General features: G+C 47.2%; 1 protein-coding gene across 4 annotated transcripts in view; it reads right to left on the reverse strand.

Annotated features, from left to right (window-relative positions):
* Positions 1–24,583, reverse strand: part of NEDD9 (neural precursor cell expressed, developmentally down-regulated 9) — a 286,215-nt gene that overhangs the window by 17,434 nt on the left and 244,198 nt on the right. For 3 of the 4 annotated variants that reach the window (XM_047795755.1, XM_047795754.1, XM_047795753.1), the window contains one exon: positions 10,006–10,452. The exons of the other annotated variant lie outside the window; for it this stretch is intronic. In XM_047795755.1, the coding sequence (XP_047651711.1) occupies positions 10,006–10,452 (447 nt within the window). The remainder of the gene's footprint in view (positions 1–10,005; positions 10,453–24,583) is intronic. 4 annotated transcript variants of the gene reach the window in all.

Genomic DNA, 24,583 nt, shown 5'->3' on the forward strand with positions numbered 1-24,583 from the left:
CTCTCCCCGTCTCTTTTCAGGAGGTGACCGACTTTCCCTCAAAGACATTTTGGTATCTGACTTAATGCTAGAACCAAGCCTTTTGCGAGCCGCGTCTAAATCACGGGTAGGCTCTTTGTTCAAATGAGGAAAAAGTCACAACTGGAAGCTCAGAAAGTGGAACGGGGCACTTGGGTCGCTTTCCTTTGACACAGCATTTGGGCAGCAGACCAGTCCATGCAAACACTGCCTGATTGTTAGGTCCCGAGCCCGTCTCCCCTGCTGCTTTCAGGAAGCTCTTTGTGTAGCAAGTGCTAAAGCAATATTTAGTTATGGAGTGACCAAGCGCCAAAGAGCAGCTAGAAGCATTTAAACGTGAAAGAACATGATGGGAAATGACGTCTGGGTTCCGCCAGTGGTTGAGACCTTTCTCTGGCCAAAGCTGAATGCAGCCAGCAACAGAGCCGGGCAAAGCACAGCCGGTTTTTGTATCCCAGGGACCGAAAGGGTCTTTGAATGAAAACCATAAAAAGTCCAAGCATGTTGAGTCTTTTGTTGCCCAAAGAAATTCAACAAAGGGCTGAGCACTAAATCTAGCTTTTGAACTGGATCTTAGAGAGGTGCCCACAGACCGCCCCCGAGGACATGTGACGGTGGAAAGAGGAAAGGGGTGAGAGCTTCTGCACCCGAGTGCCTGTGGGTGGTTTCCTTCCAAGGAAAGGCTGGACTGGGAGAAAAGACGCAACAGCTGATGGAGCAAAGGGCTCTCGGGGCAGAACGAGGCGCCAGTTCTGCAAGGGGCTGACCCAGGGCTGAGGCAGGGCTATCATTTCAAGAGCCATCAGCCCCACGAGGGGCCTCTGCCCTGCAGAGAGGAGTAAACAGAGGAACATGGATAGAAAAGGGGTTCCAGGAATGCACTTCTTAGCTCTTGGGAACAGAGCAGGGATGAGAGTTCTCCACATGACGCTCCTGGAAGTGTTTTCATGTGTGGGACCAGGCCTGCAAACTCCACTGCTCAGCACCCGTGGGCCCCGTCCCACACCCCTGCCTGCTCCCTGCTTTCTAAGGCATGGGCCTGTCTTCTAAGGGACACTGGCTTCCAGGTAAGAAGTGGGCAGGCTCCTCAAGGAAGGATATGAGAAGGATAAGCCAAAACCTAGGGGCCAACTGAAATGTATACCAACACCTGAGTGTCTTTTCTTCTTTTTAAAGAATCTCCAGGGCAGGTCATTTTATTCAACTCTTCCGGCGACTCTGGGAAAGAATCCGATGAGGATATCTGGATCATAAAGTTTTGGCCAAGACCATTAGTGATAATCCAACCCTACCCCCATTTCACAGTCGAGGGACCTCAAGATCAGAGAGGTTATTCAGCTCATTGATGAAAGGGCACGAGGGAGAACTGCGGTTAGCTGGGTCCTACCCTCAATGTTCTGTTGGCTGCATGGTGTTCATAGGCTACACGGTCTGACAGATTAGAAATGTGCTGCTTCCCTAACTTCGCAAATAAATACTCCTAAAGAGAGTTACTTCCTTATTCGAGAAGCAAATCTGAAATCCGGGAATCCTATTTTTTGTGGCACACTGACAAGCTGGCTCTGCAAGATTTGATTATATCTGGTTAAATGAACTTATCCACTTGCAGCAATTTGAAGTCATTTGAAAGGGTGGTACTTCTGATGGCAGAGAAAAGCCAACATAGCAGTGTTCTCAGCAGAAGCACAGTCTATACAGGGCTTTCATGACCGGATCAGGCCTTCTGAGGCTCAGCAGGTGATTTTGGCCAGGAGGCGGGGGATCTTCATGGTGCTTAACTCAGCCTCCCTCAGCATGCAGGGTCCTTCCTGGATCTGAGGTACGAGCCTTTGGAAGTGACTTCAGTTCTTTCTGGCCAACGAGATGTTTTTTAGCACCCAGGATTCTGGTGAGCTGGACGTGCTCCCGCAGTGTTTAAATATGCCCTCTTATTTTAGGGCTTGGCAACACCAACCATTAGCTGGGATGTAAAAATCATTAGCTTTGGACTCAGACAGACGTGGGCTCAAATATCAATCCTGCCTCTTACTAGAAGTATGTCCCTCAGCAAGTTCACCACTCAGACCTCAGATCCCTGCCCTGTAAAGGGGGGTTGTTGAACACCCCATGAGGCTGTCGGGGAGATTAGGTGAGATGATATACATAACACCCCTAATGTGCAGCCAAAGCTCAAAGGCACCTGCGGGGGACCCAGGGGACCCCCACTTTAGGTCTATGGTGATCTTAAAAAAACGAGTAACTTAGTAACATATGGAAGGTGACATAGTTGATTGGTAGTAAATGTGAAAACAGTGAACTGTCCTGAGAAAGGACTGGTTTAATCACACCATGCTTTAAGAAAACCAAATCTCCTAAAACGTATTCAAATAAATCAGATGGGATCATGGCCTCGCTAAAGGATTCTTTGCTTCTAAAACTGATCTATGGCGGGGGGGGTGGTCCCCTTTAAAGAGGGGACTTTTTGGTGCTCTTTATATGTTACCGGCATTGGAGCTTTGAAGGCATACCGTCCTAAGTGAGTCACACCCCACCTCTCTAGACATGGACCTGGACAACAAGGTTTATGGCACCACTGTTTAGAACTGAGTGCATTTCTGACGGCATCTAGCTCTGCATTTTGCACAGCGTACACAAGATGCGTCCAACCAATAGTAAGTTTTACCGTCCAGCCCACAAGATGCATGTATTCTTTGCTCTCCCTCACAAACAGAGCACCGTCCACAGAGCCCCATCCACTGAGCCAGATATTATACACACAACGCATGACGCCGACCTTTCCTCTCTGATAAGCACAGTCATGGAGCATGAGATCATTGGGGCAGGAAGGCAGATCTCTGTTGGCTTTGGTGTGAGTTTACAAGTTACTAAATCACTCCTAGAAAGATGCGTTATCTATGAGCTTTATAACCAACTGCAACTGAGTTTCAAGGCCTTGGCACTGACCAGACAAAAAAGACCTTTGTTCACGTTTAAGGAGGTGTTAGGGTTTGTTCCTTCCACCGGCGTGGGTGGCTTGACTGCGAAGAGATACTTTTCCTTGTGAAAGTGAGGTCATGGAGCCTTGAAACGCTCAAGGGCCTCCAATTTTGTGTAGGATACAACTTTTATCTGGACTCCTGAGGGTAAAGATTTTAGGTGAAAGTCCACTTCACGGCAGAGCCCAAAGAGCCATGTATTAAGGGGAAAAATTCATTGAATTTAGGATTATCTTTATACTTTATTATATAGAAATGCAAAAATTCTGGAACACAGTTGGATTTTACTGAGTTTATAAGTGAAGAAACTGGAGGTACCTTCTGCCCTGTCAAATTGATTCTCTCGAATATTTTTCAGGGTGTATACTTATGGGTGTGTGTGTGTGTGTGTGTGTGTGTGTGTGTATAAAGGGGACAAAGGAAAGTGAGGTGAAGTCAGAGTCTATCTGCTCTGGGAGCTTTCATTTCCTCTCACTCTATTTTTACCTGTTGAGAGACAAGTCATACTGCCAATATATAAAAGTCAGTCGGCTGGTATCTGAGTGTTGCTGTGGGCAACTGGATTTCACAACGCTTGACATCCCAACAAAGGAAGCCCTTGGTTCCCTAACCAATGGCTTTGGGTGTGTGTGTGCCTGTGTGTAACTTATGATGACTCAGCGTCTAAGAAGGTACAAACGTTGTAGCTTAAACTATTTATGGTTCTTATATTACCTTTCAAGGAATGGGCCTGGAAGACCTGGCTAAAATCTTTGAATCATTTCCTGCCAATGTTTGGCGGTGTCTCACTTTGGAAGGTAGGAAATGGTCTTTAAAGATGATGTCATGGGGTTTAGTTAAATTTGAATATTACTTGAGTTTTTCTGAGTGCCACCTCCGAAGCAGGACTTACCCCATCCTAGGCCATGATACATTGTAATGCTGGGCCATTAATGTTTTAATGAGCCCATGAGCTCCACTGAAATTAAGGGAAATCTACAACATACTTGGGACCATAGAAAAGGAGAAACTGCTGGGGTGCAGAGAAAGTTTCACAGAGGAAAGGAACAATTGAAATGGGTTTTAAAGTATGAATAGGAGTTCATGGGTAAACTAAAGGAGGAAAGGCAGTAGATAAACAATATCACATATAATGAAAACTCTGTGCCTCAGTAGAAAAAGTGTGGTTCACCTCTCTCGTGACTATAGAAGTGTTAACTAATCTTGTTGTCTAAATTGGGCAAAAAGCATGAAAGTTAGGTCCTCAGAAAAGCTGAACTTCACATCTTTCATGCTTTGAATGCTCGTTTGTTGTGAGCAGGTAGTTCTGATTACAGGAAACAGATGGTGACATTCTCCAAGACCCTTCTGGGGATAAAAGACCGTATATAATCTGACGTATGTCACACAGACTAATGAGCTGGACACGGGATTTGAATCGTGTGTGGTGGTGGAGTGGTGATACGATCAGAACCACTTTTCAGCTTATTTAAAGGGCAACTCAGATTAAATGATTTGTTTCTTGCTTCTGCCTGTGCATTCACTCACTGGCAGTTATCTGTGTGCTGATGGTTTGCTATGAACTTGGCCTATAGCAGTAAAGAGACAGCCATGGTCCTTGCCTGCCTCACTGGAGTTTATAACTTAGCTCCAAACTGATCTTTGCAAGGATGCAAAGCAAATCGAATTTCACCAGTTACAATAAAAGCGACATGCCCAAAGAATTATCAGAGAAACACAAATAATGCCCTGTGAAAATCAGGCACAAAATGGATGAACTCAAGTGGTAGTTTTTGATCTTTGAAGTAGAGAGATTAAGTTCTTTTAGACTTCTGTAGACCTTAGGCTTTTGAAGTTTGGTTTCTAAATCATCCCCACCAAATCAGAGTCCCGTGTTAAGTACAATTTTTGCCTTTAATAGAGGACCCTTTTAAAAATATAATTCAGCTTTTCAAATTATTGGACTACGAGTAACTCATTTAATTTAGAATTGCCTGTGAGTTCCTGGCAATTGCAGGGCATATTTAGAAGTCTTTGCAAAGTGAGAGAAATCTAACCTACAAATTGTTTTCACATGTAATAAAATGGTTAAGGCGTCTAAATGCAACAATTAATGAGGGTGACATTATGTTGTTTCCTGCACTTTTGTCTAAAGGCTTATTAATTTCTATTTGCAGTTTTTGTGTTTCGTATTTCGGAGTCAAAATTTTTTATTCAGCGCTCCAGGGTTCTCATAGACCCTGGGCACTCGGCCCACAGTGCCTAATGGATAAAACGGCCCTGAACACACAAAACCCGGAGTGAAAAAGACCAATGAAATTAAGTCAAGGTGTCGGTCTGTATGGTTTCCAGATAACTCTGAGAGTTTTTTCCATTCTGTGCAAAATTTCTGTAGACCCGAAGAGAGCCACACACTCCAAGGGGACAGCATAAATGCTAGCAATGAAGTATTTGCATATTTGGTGCCGAGTATGAAACACAAACAGGGCTGATCCGTTCAAAATAAACTCTGAGAAAGGAAAGAAAAACAAAAGCCCAGAGGCACGAGTTTTTTTTTTAAGCCCCTGCTCTGTGAAATTCTGGGCCAGGTGGTTTCTACACAGTGTTGGATTCTCCAAGCCACCCAGGGAGGTAGTGACGGTTATTCCCATTTTACAGATGAGGAAACTAAAGCCTGAAGACGCCCAGTAACCTGCCAAGGGATTTACAGCTATAAAGAAACAGAACCAGGAGCTGGCCTTCTCCCAGGGGCCCAGGCTCTTTTCACAGTACTCATGCTGTCTTCTTGTTTCATGAAAGGGTGGGGATTGTATGATTTTCTTTCTTTCTCTAACCCTGACTTAATAAGTGGTGGATGTCATTTTATGTGGATGAGATGCAAGAAGGTGGGTAGGGTCTGGAGTTTCCCGGAGAGCGAAGCTGAATTGATACAAAGCAGAATTCAGTCTTTTTTTTTTTTTTTCCTAAGTGATTCATTAGTAGGAAAAAAAAAAAAAAACAAACCGTGGGGGATGAAACTTCTGAAGCCCACAGTCTGTAGCAACATCAAGGGAATCTTTAACTGTGGAAAGTCCCGAATCACAGACTGGAACACATCCAGCTCCCTTCACGGCCCTGTCACAGGCTTTTCAGAGGGCAGTCCTGGACCCCCTTCCCAGAACCCTCCAAGGAGCTCACTAGAATGCAGATTCCCAGGCCCTGGGCTTAGACTCTGGGGGGTGGGAATCTGCATTTCAGCTCACCTGCCCTACTTGTCCAGGTGATTATTATGTTTTTGAAGGGTTTTTTTTCTTTCTTTTTTTTCTTTTTTTTTCTTTTTTTGTCTTTTTGCCATTTCTTGGGCCGCTCCTGCGGCATATGGAGGTTCCCAGGCTAGGGGTCTAATTGGAGCCGTAGCCACCAGCCTACGCCAGAGCCACAGCCACGCGGGATCCGAGCCGTGGCTGCAACCTACACCACAGCTCACGGCAACGATGGATCCTTAACCCACTGAGCAAGGGCAGGGACGAACCTGCAACCTCATGTTTCCTAGTCGGATTCGTTAACCACTGCGCCACGACGGGAACTCCTTCTTTCTTTTTTTAATGGCTGCACCGGAGGCATATGGAAGTTCCCAGGCTAGGGGTCGAGGTGGACTACAGCTACTGGCCTATACCACAGCCGCAGCAATGCCACATCTAAGCTGTGTCTGCAACCTACACTGCAGCTCACGGCACTGCTGGGTCCCCAACCTACTGATCGAGGCCAGGGATCCAACCTGCATCCTCATGGAGACAACGTCAGAGTCCTTAATCCGCTGAGCCATGACGGGAACTCCTGTTCCCTAAAATTTTAGGACCACACTTTAGGGTTCAGAGCAAGATTCCACTGCCTCCTCTTTCCCTCCTTTAAGAGTTTTTAAGGACTATCGCTTAAACCATCAGGACTGTCCAGTTCTAAGGTCACTATCATTTTACAGATGGGAAACTGAAAGAGACAAATGGGTACGGGGCTATTTAGGAAGTCAGGAAAACTGCTACAAGGAGAACTCAAAAACCAGCAAAAATAAAAAAATAAAAATCCCTGCCTGCTCCCCCCTGTACTGGGATTAACTCTTGGGGCCTTGGTTTAAATCATTAGTATGAGTCTCACCCATTGAGAAGATCTTGAGTCAGAAGCCTACCAAGGGAGATGCTGATGGAAGTTTTTAAAGCAGCTGTTGTTACTTAGAAGATTAAAATCACCTGCCAGCAGCCACGCCCTCTCCACTCTAAAGGATGGAAGGGAGGAAAGAGGGAGGGAAGAAGGAAAGAAGGAAGAGAGACAGAGCAAGAAGAGGGAGAGAGAAATGAAGGAGGAGGAGAGGGAGAAGACAGGAAAGAAGAGGGCAAGCCCCCTCCCCTGGGGCTGTGAGCCAGGGGGCCAGCAGACAGGATGGAGGTGGCAGCCCAGAGAAGCAGTAGCACCAAGCTGACTTTCAAGGTGACGTCAGGTGTGCTGTGGGGAACATCTGGTGTGTGTCAGGAAAGGGCCAGGACCTGTCCTCCTGCCTCGCCCTGTTACCACCTCAGACCCCGACTGCTCCTGAGCGTTGGTAACCCCCAGGTCTGCTGTATCCCTGGAAGGGCTGGCGGAGCTCCTTTTGGGAAGTTGGCTTCCTCTTGCAGGAGCCACCTACCTCTTTCTCAACAGAAAATGCTCCAATGATTTTATTTTACTTTATTTTACTACTATTTTATTTTATTTATTTTTTTGGCTGTGCCTGAAGCATGTGGAAGTTTCCGGGCCAGAGATGGAACCCTTGGCACGGAAGTGACAATGCTGGATCCTTAACCGTTAGGCCACCGGGAAACTCCTCGGTGATTTCAGAATTAAAAAAAAAAAAAAACTAACAAAACATTGAGGGTAACCCCAGCACCCCAACCTTGATCCAAGGGAAGATGCGGCAAGTCTCCCCTCTACACGGATGGAGGGTCAGCAAGCCAATCTACAGTCCAGTTACAACAGATAAAATGGGAAGAAGTCTGACGTTTTAGACTTTTCAGACTTGGAACTAAAAAGGTTGAGTCTAAAAAGGAAAACATATCCTTCTTCCTGCCAAAATAAACTGTGATGAAAGTTTAGACCCACCACCTTTCAGCCAAGCATTTCCTGTACCCCCGCCCCCCAACCAGCTCCGATGAGGGAGGGCTATTTTTAAGGTGCAAACAGCCAGGACTCAGAGCGAGAGAAGCTGTTTATTTATAGGTACACCTTTCAACTGTTCTTCTTTCCCTCTGGAGACAGGGTCCTGGCTTGGCTTTCCCTCTGAATCTGAAATCCCTGGGGTCAGAGGGACTTTGAAAGGTCACGGGCGAAGTCTACGACCTCCAGTTAGGGTTCATTGTCCTGGGGCAACACGAGTTGGAAACCTGTTCACTTGTTGAGGAATTCCACCTAATGTACATACACTGGGCTCACACACTCTTGAGTGGCGTTATGGAAAACAAACTGTTTCGTATAAAAGGTCATTTGAAAACACATTCATGACTTTGTTATTTAAGGAATCCAACAGGAGATCTCCCCCCACCCTTTTTTCCAAAACAGGATTCCATCATCATGCAAAATGTACATAACCTTAATTTACATAGCTTTGTAAATTCAGACGCTGAATTTAGGTCTGAAATTAGGTTTTCTTAAGGCAGGGCATACGTACACGTCGTACACGTCGTGTTCTAAGCATCAACAAGCTCTTGCTGGTGTCTAACTGCATCTTTCCTCTTGTAATTCAGGGACCTTTTCTTATTCTGTTACATGAGTCCCTTCTTAATACCAACCCTCGCTGGTTCCACTGAAGAATCTTGGAATTTGCCAGTAAATGGAGGAGAAAAGCCCTTCCTCGCAAGGCTCGCATCAGCATCATCTTCCCATTGGCTATTACCCACTACAGGTTCATGGACATCTTCACAGGATGATCCCCACCTGACATTCAGTGTTTGTTTACATCTCCCCACTACTGCGTAAGTATCATGGAAGCCACATCCATTCTTTGATTCATCGCTGTACCATAAGCATCAAAAGCATACTAGAGGCTTAAAGTTCATTCGATGATTTTCTATTTATCTTACATTATTACGGCATTTGGAATTATATAGAGTGCTTTTTTAAAAATTAAAGTGGATTCACAATATTGTGCCAATTTCTGCTGTATAGCAACATGACCCAGTCATACCTACATTTACACTCCTTTTCTTATATTACCTTCCATCGTGGTCTATCCCGAGATTGAATATAGTTCCCTGTGCTGTACAGTAGGACCTCATTGCTTATCCATTCCTTCTTTTTAAACAAATTTTTAATAGAATGCCTTCCTAAATACCCTAGCTCGCTCTTTCACCCACAGCCTCAAGCATCATGATAGGAATTATTTGCAAGGCCAGCAAAACTAAATTCCATAGTCTTTATGTTTTAAATGAGTCAACCTTGAAGCTGACAACTCTCCAGAGCAAGTTGGTTGGCGTGATCCACTCCCACCTCCTTTGCTGCTTCCACTTCTGGTGAGTTCTTTGTGCAGCCAGGTCAGTGGGGTCATGACTCAGTTTTTGGTGAAAGGAGAGCCCTTGCTACTTCATCAGCTTGTGCAAAATTTGGTGTCGCATACCACTCAAAGGAGAAATAGAAAAGACTGGAAACTGAGTGCAGAGACCCGGTCTAAAAACAGGTCTACCAGAAAGATGGAGAGCAACAGTGAGGTGGTATGACCTGGAATAACTCAGGAACTTGCAGTGGTTATGGATCAACGGTACTTGGCACATGGTAGCAGTTCAAGAAAATTCTGCTGATCAATGAATGGAAAAATGATCCCCACAATGCCCAAGCGAGGGTATTTAGATATTCTTACTTCTTAAAAGATTTACTTACTTTTTTAGAAGAGGTACTTACTTCTTCAATGTACTTCTTATAAACTTCAAGTTCTTAATTTAAGAATATTCACACACGCACACACACACACACACCTCAAGTGCAGTGAGAAAAAAATAAGTAGGAACAAAAATCCAGTCTGTTGTTCACTCACCTTTTTGCTTAAGTGGGGACCATTAGCCCCCACTACGCCTCTCTGCACTGAAGGTGGTACTTGATATACATCTTGTTCCTGGGTACCATGGCCAGTGGGTACTTGGTAAATTCCCTGATTTTGGTAGGAAGGTGGCACTTGGTAGATAGTGTCTCGAGGGGCACCCTGGGGGGTTGGCACTTGATAGAGCTTCTGTTGGCTGAAGGTCTGGTGCATCAGTCCAGAAGTAGGCTGGTCCGGACTGGGGGAGGTCTCCTGCACGGGGCCAATCAGAAGCTTCACCCGGTTGCCTGGGACAATGCCTTGCCGGCCGTGCAAGGAGCAGAGCCACCATCCTTCTAGTCCTCCCGTGTTCTGCTCTATGACCGTCAGGATGTCTCCCTTGCGAAAGGCCAGCTCCTCAGCGCACTCTGGGACATTGTCGTATAAGGCTCTCGCCATAAGATTCTAGGAAGGAAGGGACAGAGGGAAGCCGGGTCAGAACGGTCGCTCAGTGCCCTGGAAGACCTAGAGCCGCTGCTCTTATGGAGAGGCACACTTCCCGGAAAGAAGAGAGGGGTGTGAACGATCGCCTGGAAGGAGAAAACCAGATGGCACAGACAAGAGACAGATGCATGTGCCCTGTGTCTGCCACCAGTGACATCAGACCGCCTCTTCGGACAAGCTCCCACCACCACAGGAGTGCTTTCCTCCAGCAGTCAGAGCTGAGCCAAGGCATTATGAGGAGCACAGAGAGGAGGTGGTTCACTCTGCAGAACATTTTTCTTCCTTTCTCAACCCCAGCTGAAGGAATAAAATATTCCCAGACATTCAAATGCACAACGATAGGTATTTATCATGAAAATATATATTAAAATGTGTATAGTACATTATGTGTGTGTGTGTGTGTGTGTATAAATAAACAGAGGCAAGCAAGTCCCCAACAACACACTGCACCAATGGCATTTATACTCCCTGTTAACATGGAAACGGAAGCGCGCTGCTGTCTGCCTTGGCAGGGCCTCCGACCTCTTATTTGCTGTGGATCGAGAGGTCTTTGGATACAGGGAGCGTCTACAAGCAAGCGATTTTCTATGGGAACCAAGCCTGAGTGAGTGTGACTGTGCTCTATGCCTCCCGAGGCGATGAAGAAGCTATGGCACAGGGGTAGGTGGCGGGCATCTCCTCCTCACTGGGCCTGTCCTCTGCCTTTCCTGAGGGCCCCTCCTCGCCCTGCCGCTTCATTTCCTACTTCTTGAATCTCACCATTCACGTTGGAAAGGCTCTGCCTGCCCCCTTCACGGGCCCCAAACACTCTCTCTCTTTGTGCGAAGGCCTGTCTGGCACTTTCCGTACTCAGCAGACGGCCAAAGGAGGCATTCAGCAGAGAGCGGGCAGGCGGTACACGCTGACCTTCTTGGAAGCCTTTCAAAGGCTCCGAACATTTCATTTCTTGGCCGGAGGACTGTTTCGCAGCGCGGTGGCAGCCTTCGCCCCAGCCAGGCCTGCTCCCTCCCAGCACACAGAGGAGTCGGGACGTTGCAAATCCAAGAGCCTCGGAAAACGCAGAGCGAGCGCTCTCGGGCTTCACGCACATGTGGGGACGCACTGGGCGTCACTGCGATGATGGTCCTTTGTGCGAGAAAGGGCTGCCGACGGGGCCGGAGCACGCTGTGACTACACGTCCGTGGAATCTGGGGCTGTTGTTGTTTGGACTTCTGCCCCCTGTTTTCATCCCTAAAAATGTGGATTTGATCTTCCAGCCTCATGCCTGTCATTCCTTTCTCACTGACATACATTAACCACCTCCCCCGGGCTGCGTCTCATAACCACCGGTCTTGCCCTGCGGGCTGGTTCCCTCCCCGGGAGGGGCCGTGTGAGGGGTCTCCCCCTGGTCAGTCGTGGGGGAGGCGCCTACTACTCTGTTCACCAAGCTCCTCTTAGCCAGTGCAACTGCTTCACCCGGGGAGAGGAGACAACCCCCCAGAGGTCAGTGCCCAGGAAGCCTGGTGATGCTCTTTACGGATGAGGTGGAAGCCCTTGTTCTTGACGGTTTTCCCATCCAGGAAATCTCTGAGGTGGACGCGTGAGCGCTAAGGGAAGCTAGAGGGAACCCTAGGGCTTTGTGTGCCCCGCGAAGGTTTTACCTCGTATTTCGATGCTGGGAGGCTTCGGGTTCCTTCTAACAATGAAAAGTTCGCAAGCATCAAGACAGAACCACGCAGGATGGTGCCCTGGTGGGTGGAACCAGGTCAGGGTATGTCGCAATCCTTACATCCCTCATCTTCCTCTTCCTCCATCTTTTGCGTGTGTGCACGCGTGTGTGCGTGCGTGCACACATGTACATACACACACATACATGTAAATGTACATATATTTATACGTGTGTGTATGTATATACATATATACATATACATGTCCTTACAACTGATTTAATTTGATTTACTTTGCTCTACACCTGAAACTAATGCAACACTGTAAGTCAACTGTACTCCAAGCAACTTTTTTTTAAAAAGTTATTGCGTTAAAGAGGACAGGGATTTTGGTTCTTTGTACCTAGATGATCTGAAGGGACTGACGCCACCAGAGTGGCACGATGATGCCAGAGCAGAGAGTTGACCCTGCTGGTCTTGGTCCCCTTTGCCAGGGTCTATTCAACACCTGGGAATGGCTGGTTCGGAGGCCCCAGGACGCAATCAGAAGCTGAGGGTGGACAGCTGTACAATGATATTGGCTACAAAGGGCAGAAAGAAGAGAGACTCCAAACAGCAGAAGGGTGAAGGACTGCAGACCCCAGCATAAATGTGCTCGAGACATTCAGAGTTGGGTCACCGCCACGGAGCTCCGTGAGGCACTGAAGTCGAGCCCTGGGCCACGTCCACTGAGGCAGAAGGAAATCCCAGGGCGAGAGCCGTTCTGGATGTTCGTTGTCCCCTGTCCCAGTGACCTTCCCATACCTGCTAGGCAGCACGCTCATGTTCCCAGACCCGCCTGCAGAGCTGCTTCTGCAGGAAAGCCCGGAGAGCCTCCTGTGAAGGTGCCGTGGGTGACGTCCTCTGACCTGCTGTCCACGATTCCCCAGCAGCCCTCCCACGGCCCATGGACACTGCGATTTAGAAAGAGAGCTTGGAGGCTAGTGGAGGCACCCGCGCCAGCCTGATTCTGCACTCGCTGATAGTTATTCTCGGCCTCGGCAGCGCGGGATTAAGCTTTTCAATATCCGCCTGGCTACAGGGAGCCAGAGCCTCACACAGAAGGTTAGAGCTCCGGACACCTTCAGAGAACACCTGGAGGACCAGCTGGTCATCTGCCCAGGACCACACTGTCAGAGTCAGAGATGGGAGCAGAACCACGGTCTCTTGGCACTGCTCTCTTTCCAGAACGCTAAGCCACCGTCGCTGCACGAAGACCTTAACCCACTGAGTGAGCCCAGAGATGGAACCCACGGCCTCATGGATACCAGTCGGGTTTGTTACTGCTGAGCCACAATGGAAACGCTGAGAACTGTATCTTGAAGTGTTATTTCTCCGCATTAAGAATGTGTTCTGGTCACTGCAACCTCTCGTCAAGTATTTGCCTACCAACAGCAATAATGAAACTGTTGGCTGCAGTGGAGAGATCTTCTGAGGCGAAATAATAATACTAAATTAATCATAATGCTATTACGGGACAAACTATGGATAAATCTCATTAGATTCCAGCAGAGGCCAATCCATTCCTTTTTCTTCCAGAAAGCGGGGAAAACCGTGGGTAAAGGCATGTGGCTTTTGAAAGGACTCGGTGTGTTACGGCAAGGGCTTAGTAAGAAGATAACAGCAAAAGTAACTTCAACCAGAACATGAACCACCTCATCAAAAGTGCCCAGGCAGCTCATCAAGAGGCAGAGCAAGAGTTAACTTCCCACTAGGAGAAGGAGGAGGGTGCAGAGTTGTGACTCCTTAAGGCCACAACGTCAGAAGGTGATTATCTGCACATCTTAGAAAAACCCAGGAGAGGCAGTTAGTCTATTCAAGGCCTACCTACTCTTTCTCCCACCCTCCGTGGGATATTTATCTCCAGGGCAGGAAAGGTCAGCACGGAAACACATCAAGGAGAGATAAGAGAGCTCTGTAATTCTATATCCAGTGGCATGGTTCGTCTCCAGAGGGTGGCAGTCAGAAATGCAGCTAGAGCTTGGCAAAGCACCAACGCAGTTGGGGCAAGAACCTGAAAGCCAGAGGAACTTCAAACAATTATAGTCCACCTCGTTCACCTTACAAATGAGAAAAATGAGGCCCAAGAAGTTAATAATTTGCCAAGTCATCTGACAAGAAGGTCACAGAGCCAAGCTAGGAATGCAGGCCTCCTTCTCTAGCTCCAGAAGTAGGACGGTATTTAATAAAGTCAGACGCGTGTGCTACGAAAGCTGTGGATCTAATCAGCACTGGAGATCTCGCTTAGAGTCATGAACCCTACCCGAGGGGCGCTTCTGGGAGCCTCGATCCCACCCCCTCTTCCCTGACACTGTCCTGGCTTCCATGATTCGACTTCCCGGTTCTCCTCTCCCCTCGCTTTCATGACCACTCGTCTTCCTTTTCTTGCACAGACTAATTTTTTTCCTATTCTCTTAGAGGTTTCATGCACCTTTCTTTTTTTTGCGGGGGGGGGGGGGGTGCTGCACTCGCGGTGTATGGAGGTTCGGCAGGCTAGGGGTCGAATCGGAGCTGCAGCTGCTGGTCTACACCACAGCCACAGCCACGCAGGATCCAAGCTGCGTCTGCAACCTACACCACAGCTCACGGCAATGCAGGATCCCTGACCCACTGAGCGAGGCCAGGGATCGAACCCACATCCCCGTGGATACTGGTTGGATTCGTTTCTGCTGCGCCACAGCGGGAACTCCCTCATGCACCTTTGTCTCCTCTAGGAGCTCGCGCGCTACAGGAAATTGCAGCCATGCCAAGGGCATCTAAAGGCACAGGTAAACGTCAGACCCAGAGCGCCAGCCTAGATGTTTCCACTATACTCCAGACCCATGCTTCCCATTGCCTAATGAGCATCTTCACCTCTGAATCAACAAGTGCAAAACCCCCCTTCTCCTGTCCTCTCTTAGTCACCAGGATGCACACTGCTGCCCATGGTCGGAGCCTCAGAGGTTCGCTGAGTCACTTCGCAGCCTGAACCCCAGTCGGCGGGGACCTGCTCTCCCTCCGCACTGCCACGCCTCGTGCGGGCCCCCAGCAACTCTGTTGGGGGTAGGGGGAGACGGCAACTGCTTCCCAGCTGGTTTCCCTGCATTCCACCTCTTCCCACCTCAAAACCCATCTTCCAACAACCAGAGGCGTTACCTTTCCCAAGCCTCTCTCATGGTTTCCCTTTCTGGTTCTCTGTAGTAGAATCTCTTACACGACCGCTCGCCTTATGTCACTCGAGACTAGGAACTCACGTGCAGGGACGCTGCTCTTCCCTCGGCATTTTCAGAACCAGGGCCTGAATCATACATAATACACACTCTTTAAGGGTTCACTAACTTGAAATGGATTCTGGACTCTGATTTCCCGGTTCGCTGCAGAGAGGGTGACATGGTTTTCTCGAGACGCTAGCAAGATCTTTGGTTAAAATGTTCAGAGAGACACATGAACTAACCGAATCAGAAAGAGAAATGGTGCGTCCAAGTCACGCAAGCTTGAGGGCCAGAGAAGGTGGGAGACGGGGAGCAGGAAAGGGCCCGCCCCTCCCTGTTAAAACAGGATGGTGACGTGGATGGGGAGCCTGCATCTAGTGTCCACAGCACTGAGCAAACAGGAAGGCCAAGGGGAGCCGACCAGCCCAGTCTGATTAAACACAATGGCCTCTGCAAGAGCCCTTGCTCCTTTCAGGGGAGCAGCCCACATCTGGCGGCAGGACACTGAGCACCACTCGGCTTCACCGGGACGTTTGGCTCCCAAGCTCTGCCTGAGGACTGGGAAGAAAATGCTGTGTCGTCTGACAGCAGGCACCGCGAGGTCACATGACCGCTTCCATACCACCCGGCTGGCCCCTGCCCTTTTTTCCCATTGCTATCAACATGTCAGGAAAGCTTATTACTCCTACTGCCAGGGGAACTATCTGCTCTTCCAAAGGCGGAGAGGTGCGACTTATAATTTCCATGACCATTCATGCTGTTCTCTGGAGACAAATGAGACGCAACTGCTGGTGTGTCACCCATCTCCCACCCCCACCCCGCGACATAGCATCATCAATGGCCCCGCTTCCTCTTATTATTTTACTTCACTCTATATTTATCACCCGGGAGCTCCTGCCAAGGCCTCAGGGCTGCCACATTCCCAACAACGTGACTTTCCTGCACCCAGCCCCCCAGACACACACACACACACACACACATGCAGTAAAAGAGGAAATGGCCATTGTCAAGGAAACTGGTTCTAAAGGAAGTGGCTGAGGGATGAGTATCACCAAGGTCAGTCTCAGGACACAGTGGAAAAGGGAAAGAAAGGACCCTGCGTTTTTATGGCTGCCGACAAAAGTCAGCTTAGATCTTTTCCATTACGGTTTATTACAAGATTTTGAATATAGTATCTTGGAATCAACTATCATGGAAAGGAATCAGAAAAAAGGTATAGCTATAAACATATATATATATTACTTTGCTATACCCCCTGAAACTAACATAATATTGTAAATCAACTATACTTCAGTAAAAAAAAAAAAAAAAAAAAAAAAACAGAAGAATTTAGCTTCAGGAGTTTCTGTTGTGGCTCAGAGGGTTAAGAATCTGCCCGTTAGGATGTGGGTTCGACCCCAGGCCTCACTCAGTGGGTTGTGTGAGCTGCAGTGTAGGTCACAGATGCAGCTCAGATGTGACCCCTCGTCTGGGAACTTCCACATGCCATGGGTGCAGCCATAAAAAGAAAAAAAATCAGCCTCCATCTGAGAGCCATCAAACCCCTTCGGCTTCTTTCCATCATCGTCTTAAGGATATAGGGGGACGTGGAATTTCCCCAAAGAAGGAAACAGCCAGAGTCAGAAGACGTGGGTATCTACAAGTGTCTGGATTTTCATTCTTGGAATACTTGGTTTACACCTGGGTTCCTTCATTGGATGATATCTGGAATGCTGAATTTTTTTTTAAGAGTTGAATCCTCTGGAGATTGTTAAGGAGTAGACACAAAGCCTTCAGGCTGAGGAGTTAGAAAATATGATGCAGAGCGCATTCAGGTTTCTTTCTGAGCAATATTTGTCAACTGCGAGCCGACACACCTTCGCTTACGTGATCAGCACTGGCCACAGAAAGGCAGCAGGAGATCTGCACGGTCCCGCTGGTCCCTAGTCATGCTGAGCCCTGGAGACAAGTGTCCAACACCTGCCACCAAAGACCCCTCTGGCACTGAGGCCACATTTCAGCATTGATTTACATTTTCTGGAAAGTGCTTCTAAATCCCTATGGCGGCCACAAAGCTTAACATGAGTATCTTGGACTCTCTCTAAATAGTCAAGTCATTGACTCTGCCCCAAGTTCTCACATTTTCTAAGATTTTCCAGCTTTGTGAACGTTAGCCCAGCTTTCTCTTTTGAGCATTCCTGAGTGGGGGAGGCTTTAAGAAACGTGACGTGAGGCTCTCATCTCCCAAAGGTCCTCTCTGATGTGCAGCAGCCCTGACGTGCCCGGATGGGGCTGTGCCAGTCCGCAGCTCCCAGGTTTGGGGATCTTAACATTCCTTCCACACTGGCCTGTTCCTGTGTGGCAGGGGATCATTCAGAGCTCAGCAGTTCTTTGGTGGCTCCTACACCAAAAGGACACTACTTCTGGAGAGTTGATGATGAGAGGTGATGCTCCTTGCAGATTTGGATAACTGGATCCCAGAAAAAAGTTTCTATGGGATCAGATGTGGTAACACGATCTGAAGTATTTCTTCAGGTGCTGGGTTCCTGCCCTAGAATAAATGCCACACATTCATCCTTGATTTAAGGTCGATGCAGGACAGAAACATTCATATGGTGGGATTTGTTTACCAAGAAAGCACTGAAAGCTTAGAGCAAAGCCTCTGTTTCACAGAAGAAAAATGACCAGTGGGTGGTTAGGAAGCATGTGTGTCCATGGGTTTGTTGTGTGACTTTACGGCTACCCTCTATTACTTCTTGGCTGCTTGTGGAGGAGGAGATAATTGCTGACTGTATTTGAGAAGAATAAATCAGCTTTTCCTCACAAGTCTGATGATCATCAATAGTCCACGTGTTTTTAAGAGTTCAATTCTCTGCCCTTTTGTGTCTTTGAGGTTTTCTTGAGCGATTCCTGAGGGGCAGAAAGAAGGTGGGAGAACACACAGGTTCCCGTGGGCACTTAGAACCAGAGGTCACTCACGACGTGACCAAACCCACTTGGCTAAGAAGGGAGCCTAGTGACCATTCTAACCCAACAGTCCTGTTTTACAGCCCGGAGGGTCTCCTACTAGATTATCACCAGAGCCAGGACAAGCATCTGGTTCCCCTCGTAATCTGGGATTTTTTTCCACTGGACAAGGATGTGATTCCCAAGAACCTTCTCCAGCTTAGAATTTAGTGCCATTGCTATTAAGCCTTGGAATTTATAAGCATTTGTCCCAGGTTGCCTGGTTTTGATAGATTTAAGTATTGGCAAAGGATCAAAAACACAGGGCAGGCACAAATCCTTTTCAAGGGTCCGTCCCTAGATAAATCTGACAGGCGCCAAATAATGATGAAGCCCTGACACCCACTCACCCAAAAGATAGATTTTATTAACAATAAAACAACCATCTGGATTCCAGCCAGCATTACAGTACTGGCACCGAGTCACATTTATCTGCCTGTCTAGACAAATTCCTCTAACATCCAGGTACTTGGGGAAGTGAAAGAAGAATTAAGTTATAAAGGAGTAGGAGACTCCAGTCCACAAATAATATTACAGTCTGTTCCAAAAACCATATTATTTCTCAATAGTCAAAACACACAATTCATAACATCTAATGAATTATCTGACAGAAGGGAAAAAAAGATCTATTTTACATTCCCAGATATCTTAACTTCCTGCACCAAGGGATGCAGTGCCTAACGTATGAAGTTACATCAAAACCCACGAATGCCAATGTGGACACATACTGGCAAAGCGCATCTGCCTCCCAGCCGGGACCCACCGAGGTAGCCTGGGTACCACTGCTCACTGCAACTCTTCTCGATGACTTAACTTGTGAGGTCTCCCTAGAGTTTTTAAAAAATGGATTTGTACCCTGGGCTGAGAGGGTATATGATCACATACCATCTGCACTGCGACTGCAGAGTTGTCTCCAGACAGAATCTTTGTTATTATTTATTTTTTGCTTTTTTAGGGCCACACCTGAGGCATATGGAGGTTCCCAGGTTAGGGGTCGAATCAGAGCTGCAGCTGCTGGCCTACGCCACAGCCACAGCAACCTGGGATCCGAGCCGCATCTTCGACCTACACCACAGCTCACGGCAACGCCGGATCCCTGACCACTGAGTGAGGCCAGGGATCGAACCCACATCCTCATGGATCCTAGCTGGGTTTGTAACCTGCTGAGCCCCAGTGGGAATTCCTCCAGACAGAATCTTCAGAGATGCTGCAGCTTCTCAACTGGAAGGGAGAGGAACGATGTCAGGAGCAAGTTGGGGAGAAGAAAACCTCAAAATGAACTTGATGAAAGTGTTGGGTGGCCGGGGATATAGACAAGCTCCTGCTCCACACACACAGGACACACCAGTTTGTGAGGATGACATAGCTGTCTTCAAGGCCTAAGTGCAACATAAGAAGACTCTTAGGAAAATGAAGCCAAAGGAAGACGTCCGAGAATTCGGGTTGCCTTAGAGACGGTCTGGTGGTTTTTCCTGTGACCTCGTGAGACCCTGCGCTTCTCAGTATTTTGTGGTTATTTGCTTGAATGAATGGGAGGAAGCTTTCTTTTGGTTGGGACCTGTTACAGTACATCCAGCCTCAGCCACGATAAAATGATGGCCAAACAGGTCTATGGTTGTAGTTCTGTACTTCCATCACCTAAGACCCGTAAGCAGTAAGGCAGTTATTTTTATGCAGAAGGAATGAGGGAAGATTAGACCAGTGATTCTCCACTGGGGGTGTGTGTGGGGGGCATGGGGGTTGGGGGGTGGGGCTGTGTCCCTGAGAGATGACATTTGGCAATGTTCAGAGACATTTTTGGTTATTACATGTGTGCGCGCGTGCACACACACACACACGTGTGCTCTTGTTACTGGTAGCTGCTGGGTAGAGGCCAGGGAGGCTGCTAAACTTCCCACACCACACAGGACAGTCCCCACAACGAAAATGATCCAGCCCTAAATGTCAACAGTGGGGAAACCCTGGACGGAGGTATGGACACAAAGCTGATACATTCATGGATCAGAGCCCCTCTCCGTCCTCATCTTCTAAGACTTACGGCAATGAAATCACTGCCTTCTGTGCCTCTGTCTGCCCCACTTGCAAAGCGGGGATAATGAACATGTTCTTTATAATAACACCATGAGGAGTCAAGAAATTATATATGCAAAACGCTCTGATTTCTTCACAAGAAAGGGTCTCTCTGTAAAATCAAAGCACAGTCATGACTACTGCGCTCTTAGGAGCCCATGAACTCATGCCTTAAGAACGGTACTCCTCCCCCTCAAAAAAAAAATTCCTCCGGGGAAAGAAAACAAACCAGAAATGATCTCATCATGATTACACCTGCCACACCAAAAAACAGACACAGTTTAGAGAAACTGAATTCTTTCCCGCCAGCAATGAAGTAAGCTGCGTCTGTAATTAAGCTCTTAATAAGGGAGGCAGGAGACTTGATGAGGACGCTGCGGGCTGTGAAACACGGAGCCCTCCTGCCAGGTTTCCAGAGAACAATTGAAATACAATCCCCCTGGCTGCAGCAAGCTCTCAGGTGTTCTCTGCACGATCCATATTTCAAAGCGGGCTCTCCTTCATTGCTAGAGATGCCTGTGTCTACCAGGAGCAAGGAAAAGACGACCTTATCGTTTACAAGCGAATATGGAAAACTGGCCTGAATCTACCTGAGAAGAAGGCTCTTAGAAAACCTCCTGATAAAAAGCTGAAAAAAAGCCAGAGAAAAGGCTGGCATAAGGCAAAAGAGATAACGCCTTATGCTGATGGATCTCTGGGACGACCATGTGTTCCTAAACTTTCCGCGATGGTCCCCGTTTCAAATATCTCTCCCATGGTCAGACCATCTGTCCCACTTTTGGGTCCATGAAACATGGATACACACTCACGGAAATGATACATATTTTAAATGAAAAATAAAAGATAGGCATCCAAGTATGTACCATGCTAATGAGCCTGCCTTGGCCGAATTTAGGATTTGGGGGGGGCGGGGGGAAGATAGGTACTGCTAAGAGTCTTAGATTTAGTCAATGGACATACTGACTCTCCTTGACAAGATAGTCTTTACAAGGAAAGGAGATATATGGCAAAGGCACGAGGGCCCCTGTGAGGTCGTTGAGAAAGTCCGGCTTCGAAGTGAATGCCGTCGGGCTAATGTATTCCCAGCTCCCTCTTCGCTTTCCCCCATTTAAGGGGATGCCCATCACACTTAGCTCTCAGTGGAAAAGGACGGAGAATCAGGGAAAGGCACGAGAGTTCCATCCCAGAGGAACACTCAAGGGAAGAGCACTTGAGGATTTTGCCCTGTCAATGCTTTCATGATGGTCCCGCAGCACAGCTGGTCCCCTTGGCCATTTCCTGCTAACTCCAAGTCATGCCAAATGACTAGGAACCACAAGAAAACAAAAAGCAGTAACAACGACTAGCTCATCAACAGACCCTGACATGTCCTATTAGACACTAAAGACTCTGAATTCCAAGAAAGCTGGAGTGTCTAGAAGTCCACTTTACTGCCTTCCCAGGGTGCTGGCTTTGCTTCTTGCGGTTATTAGGGGCTGGGGGCTAGAATCCCAGCTCATTCTTTCAGAGAGCACAGAGCCTGGGGACAGAGGAGTCTGAGTCCTGAGTGAGCCCCATCTCCCGTGGGAATGAGGTACTAAATTAAGGCTAACAAACCGACAGTCACAAATCAATGCGATTAAGGCTAATTCATACAAGAGACAGCACTGGGTTTCCACATAACTAAAAGAAATCAGGAAAAATAATGACACATCATACTGTCTAAATGCATATAGCTTTAATTAAATGGAAAGGTCTAGTTCAAATCTCAATCGTATGCCTTTTGGTGGCTGCAGCTTTCTACTGAGTTTCGAAAATAACACCTCCCCACCCCCACATGGGCAGAAAGAGTAAAGAAAGGAGTTACACTTAAATTCAAAGGGAACTATCAAATACTTTTGTGCCGTGCTACACTTTTGCATATTCATGGTTGCTCAATCTTTAGTTCTGGTTAAGCATAAACATCAACCTTCCACATAAGGAACATTTTTGGTCACATCTTATAACTACTACCTTGACATATAAGAAATATCAGGAAAAATCCTCATCTGCAACATACACACCAAGATCCACAAGGAAATAAGATGCCTCCAAATCAATGAATCCAGCCTTTGATTAAGCATCATGAACCGCCTACTTAAAATCCGTTTGGCACAATTAATGGTTGGGGGAGAGGTGGGAGGATAGGACTAGCATTTTTTTTTTTAAAGAATAAATTGGCATTTAGTCGTCTATAACTAGGTATATGTCTTTGAAAACACTCCACTGGCAATTTTACTACCTCTACGATCAGCTGTCCCAGCCCCCACCTCAACCACGAAAAATCCCTGTCACCACCATCACGACGCAGAGTTTCTGGAATGCCCATTCCACCTCCCTCCAAGCGGACACCTCAATTCACACAGGTCGCACCGTCTACCTTCTGAAAGAATCGGTCTTTCCAGTGGAGGGTGAAAAAGGTCACCACCAAGGCATTTATCTTAAAATGAAGATGCCCAGGAAGACAGTGTTTTGCAGCTAAGCTGTAACGTTCCCTGGGAGTGCGGAGTCCTCATTAACTAGGGAGAATTCCCGCAGGGAGGTGACTGGAATGTTCCAAGTAAATAAGACGGAGGGGGTGTTGTTGACCAAGTACAAACAGGGTTTTTTGTTGGGAGGGGAGTCCCTTTTCCACGCCCATGCTCTGTGCAAGCATCCATCGCCTAGGTAACTAGTAGCTATTCTCTGCATTTTCAATTGGAGATGGAGGATGTCTTCTCAGCGGCCCTGTTTTATTTACCTTGGCAAGGAGGCTTGGTAATTAAGTCTATATGTTACTGCAGAGTAACTCTATGGTTCCAGGAGCTAGGATTTCAAACCAATTTGTTTAGGTTTCTTTCTAACCTAAAACGATCTAAGAATAGATCGCCAAGCCCTCTTCCTTGTCACCTCCATCACCCTAACTGATGGCAGAATAGGGACAGAGTTGACCCTCAGCCCCAGAGACCTCCTTTGCATTTCACTTTTGATTTTTCACATTCACGACTTCTCCTTCTCCTCCCTGATATTTTCATTGTGGATAAGCAAGTCTAGCAAAGATCTTCTCTTACATTTGTATCTATGTAATGCTTCTGTGCCTATATATATGAATATATTACATATGTCATCATGCATCATATAAAAGCTGCCTTTTAAAAATGCCTACTAGGTGCTAGAAATGGATGATCTTCATATGCCCTTACAACTATCTGATGAGACAGCTATTATTCTTCTCATTGTATAAATGAGGAAATGGAGGCCTGTAGTAGCTTGCCTAAAAGTATACTGTTAGAAAATAACAAGGGTGGGATTTGGAAGAAAACTCATGTACTTTCCACTATGCCATACAGCAAGACTCTTTTCATGGGTGTTTGTGTAAGTATGTTACGTAATTTAACATTCAATTCAATATTTGTTGAGTACCTACTATGAGCAAGGTCCTGTATATCAAATCTTATTAACAATGAAGATACAAGGTCATTAATGCGTTAGCAAGCGGGGACATAGGCGTGCTAGTAAATCCCTGTATCTGGCATCTGCATTTCTACAAGACACATCCAGGCCCATGGAATATTCAATAACACTCAACCATCTTAACCTAGTGACTGGGGCTTGGACATAATCCTGCCATCAAGTCCTGAGTCCACACTATCCTTTCAACATCCATTGGGCATCTGCTTACATAAGAAGAGCTGGATCCGACTAGAGTGGTCTACTTCCTGCAGGAGCTATGTAAGACCCTCACCATGGCAAATATCTTGCTTAGGCTTTAGAACAATCCTGTGATGCAGTTATCATCCCTATTTTACAGATAAGAAAACTGAGGTGCTCTGAGAGATTAACTTGCCCAAGGTTAGAGAGCATCACGTCACAGGAAACAGAAACGCCTTTTCCCAAACCCCACACTCTGTCTTATCTCTCCTACAAGAGCACTTAACGCCACACCCCGGTCCCCTTGCCCCCAAGACGCTAAAAGACCCTGGATCGTACCTTTTATTCAAGGACTTTATCAATCTGCCTCTACATGCAAATAAAGGGCGAGTCTCTAGTTCTCAGTGAGGTTTCCTTAAAACTGGGCTGCTCCAGTGGTCAACCTCTGTGAGCTCCGGGTATCATTCAGATAGTGATTTGGTGGAAAGCAGGTGATGAGCAAGGCAGTGTGAA

This window comes from Phacochoerus africanus, chromosome 9 (assembly GCF_016906955.1).
Source record: "Phacochoerus africanus isolate WHEZ1 chromosome 9, ROS_Pafr_v1, whole genome shotgun sequence".
Taxonomy (NCBI): Eukaryota; Metazoa; Chordata; class Mammalia; order Artiodactyla; family Suidae; genus Phacochoerus; species Phacochoerus africanus.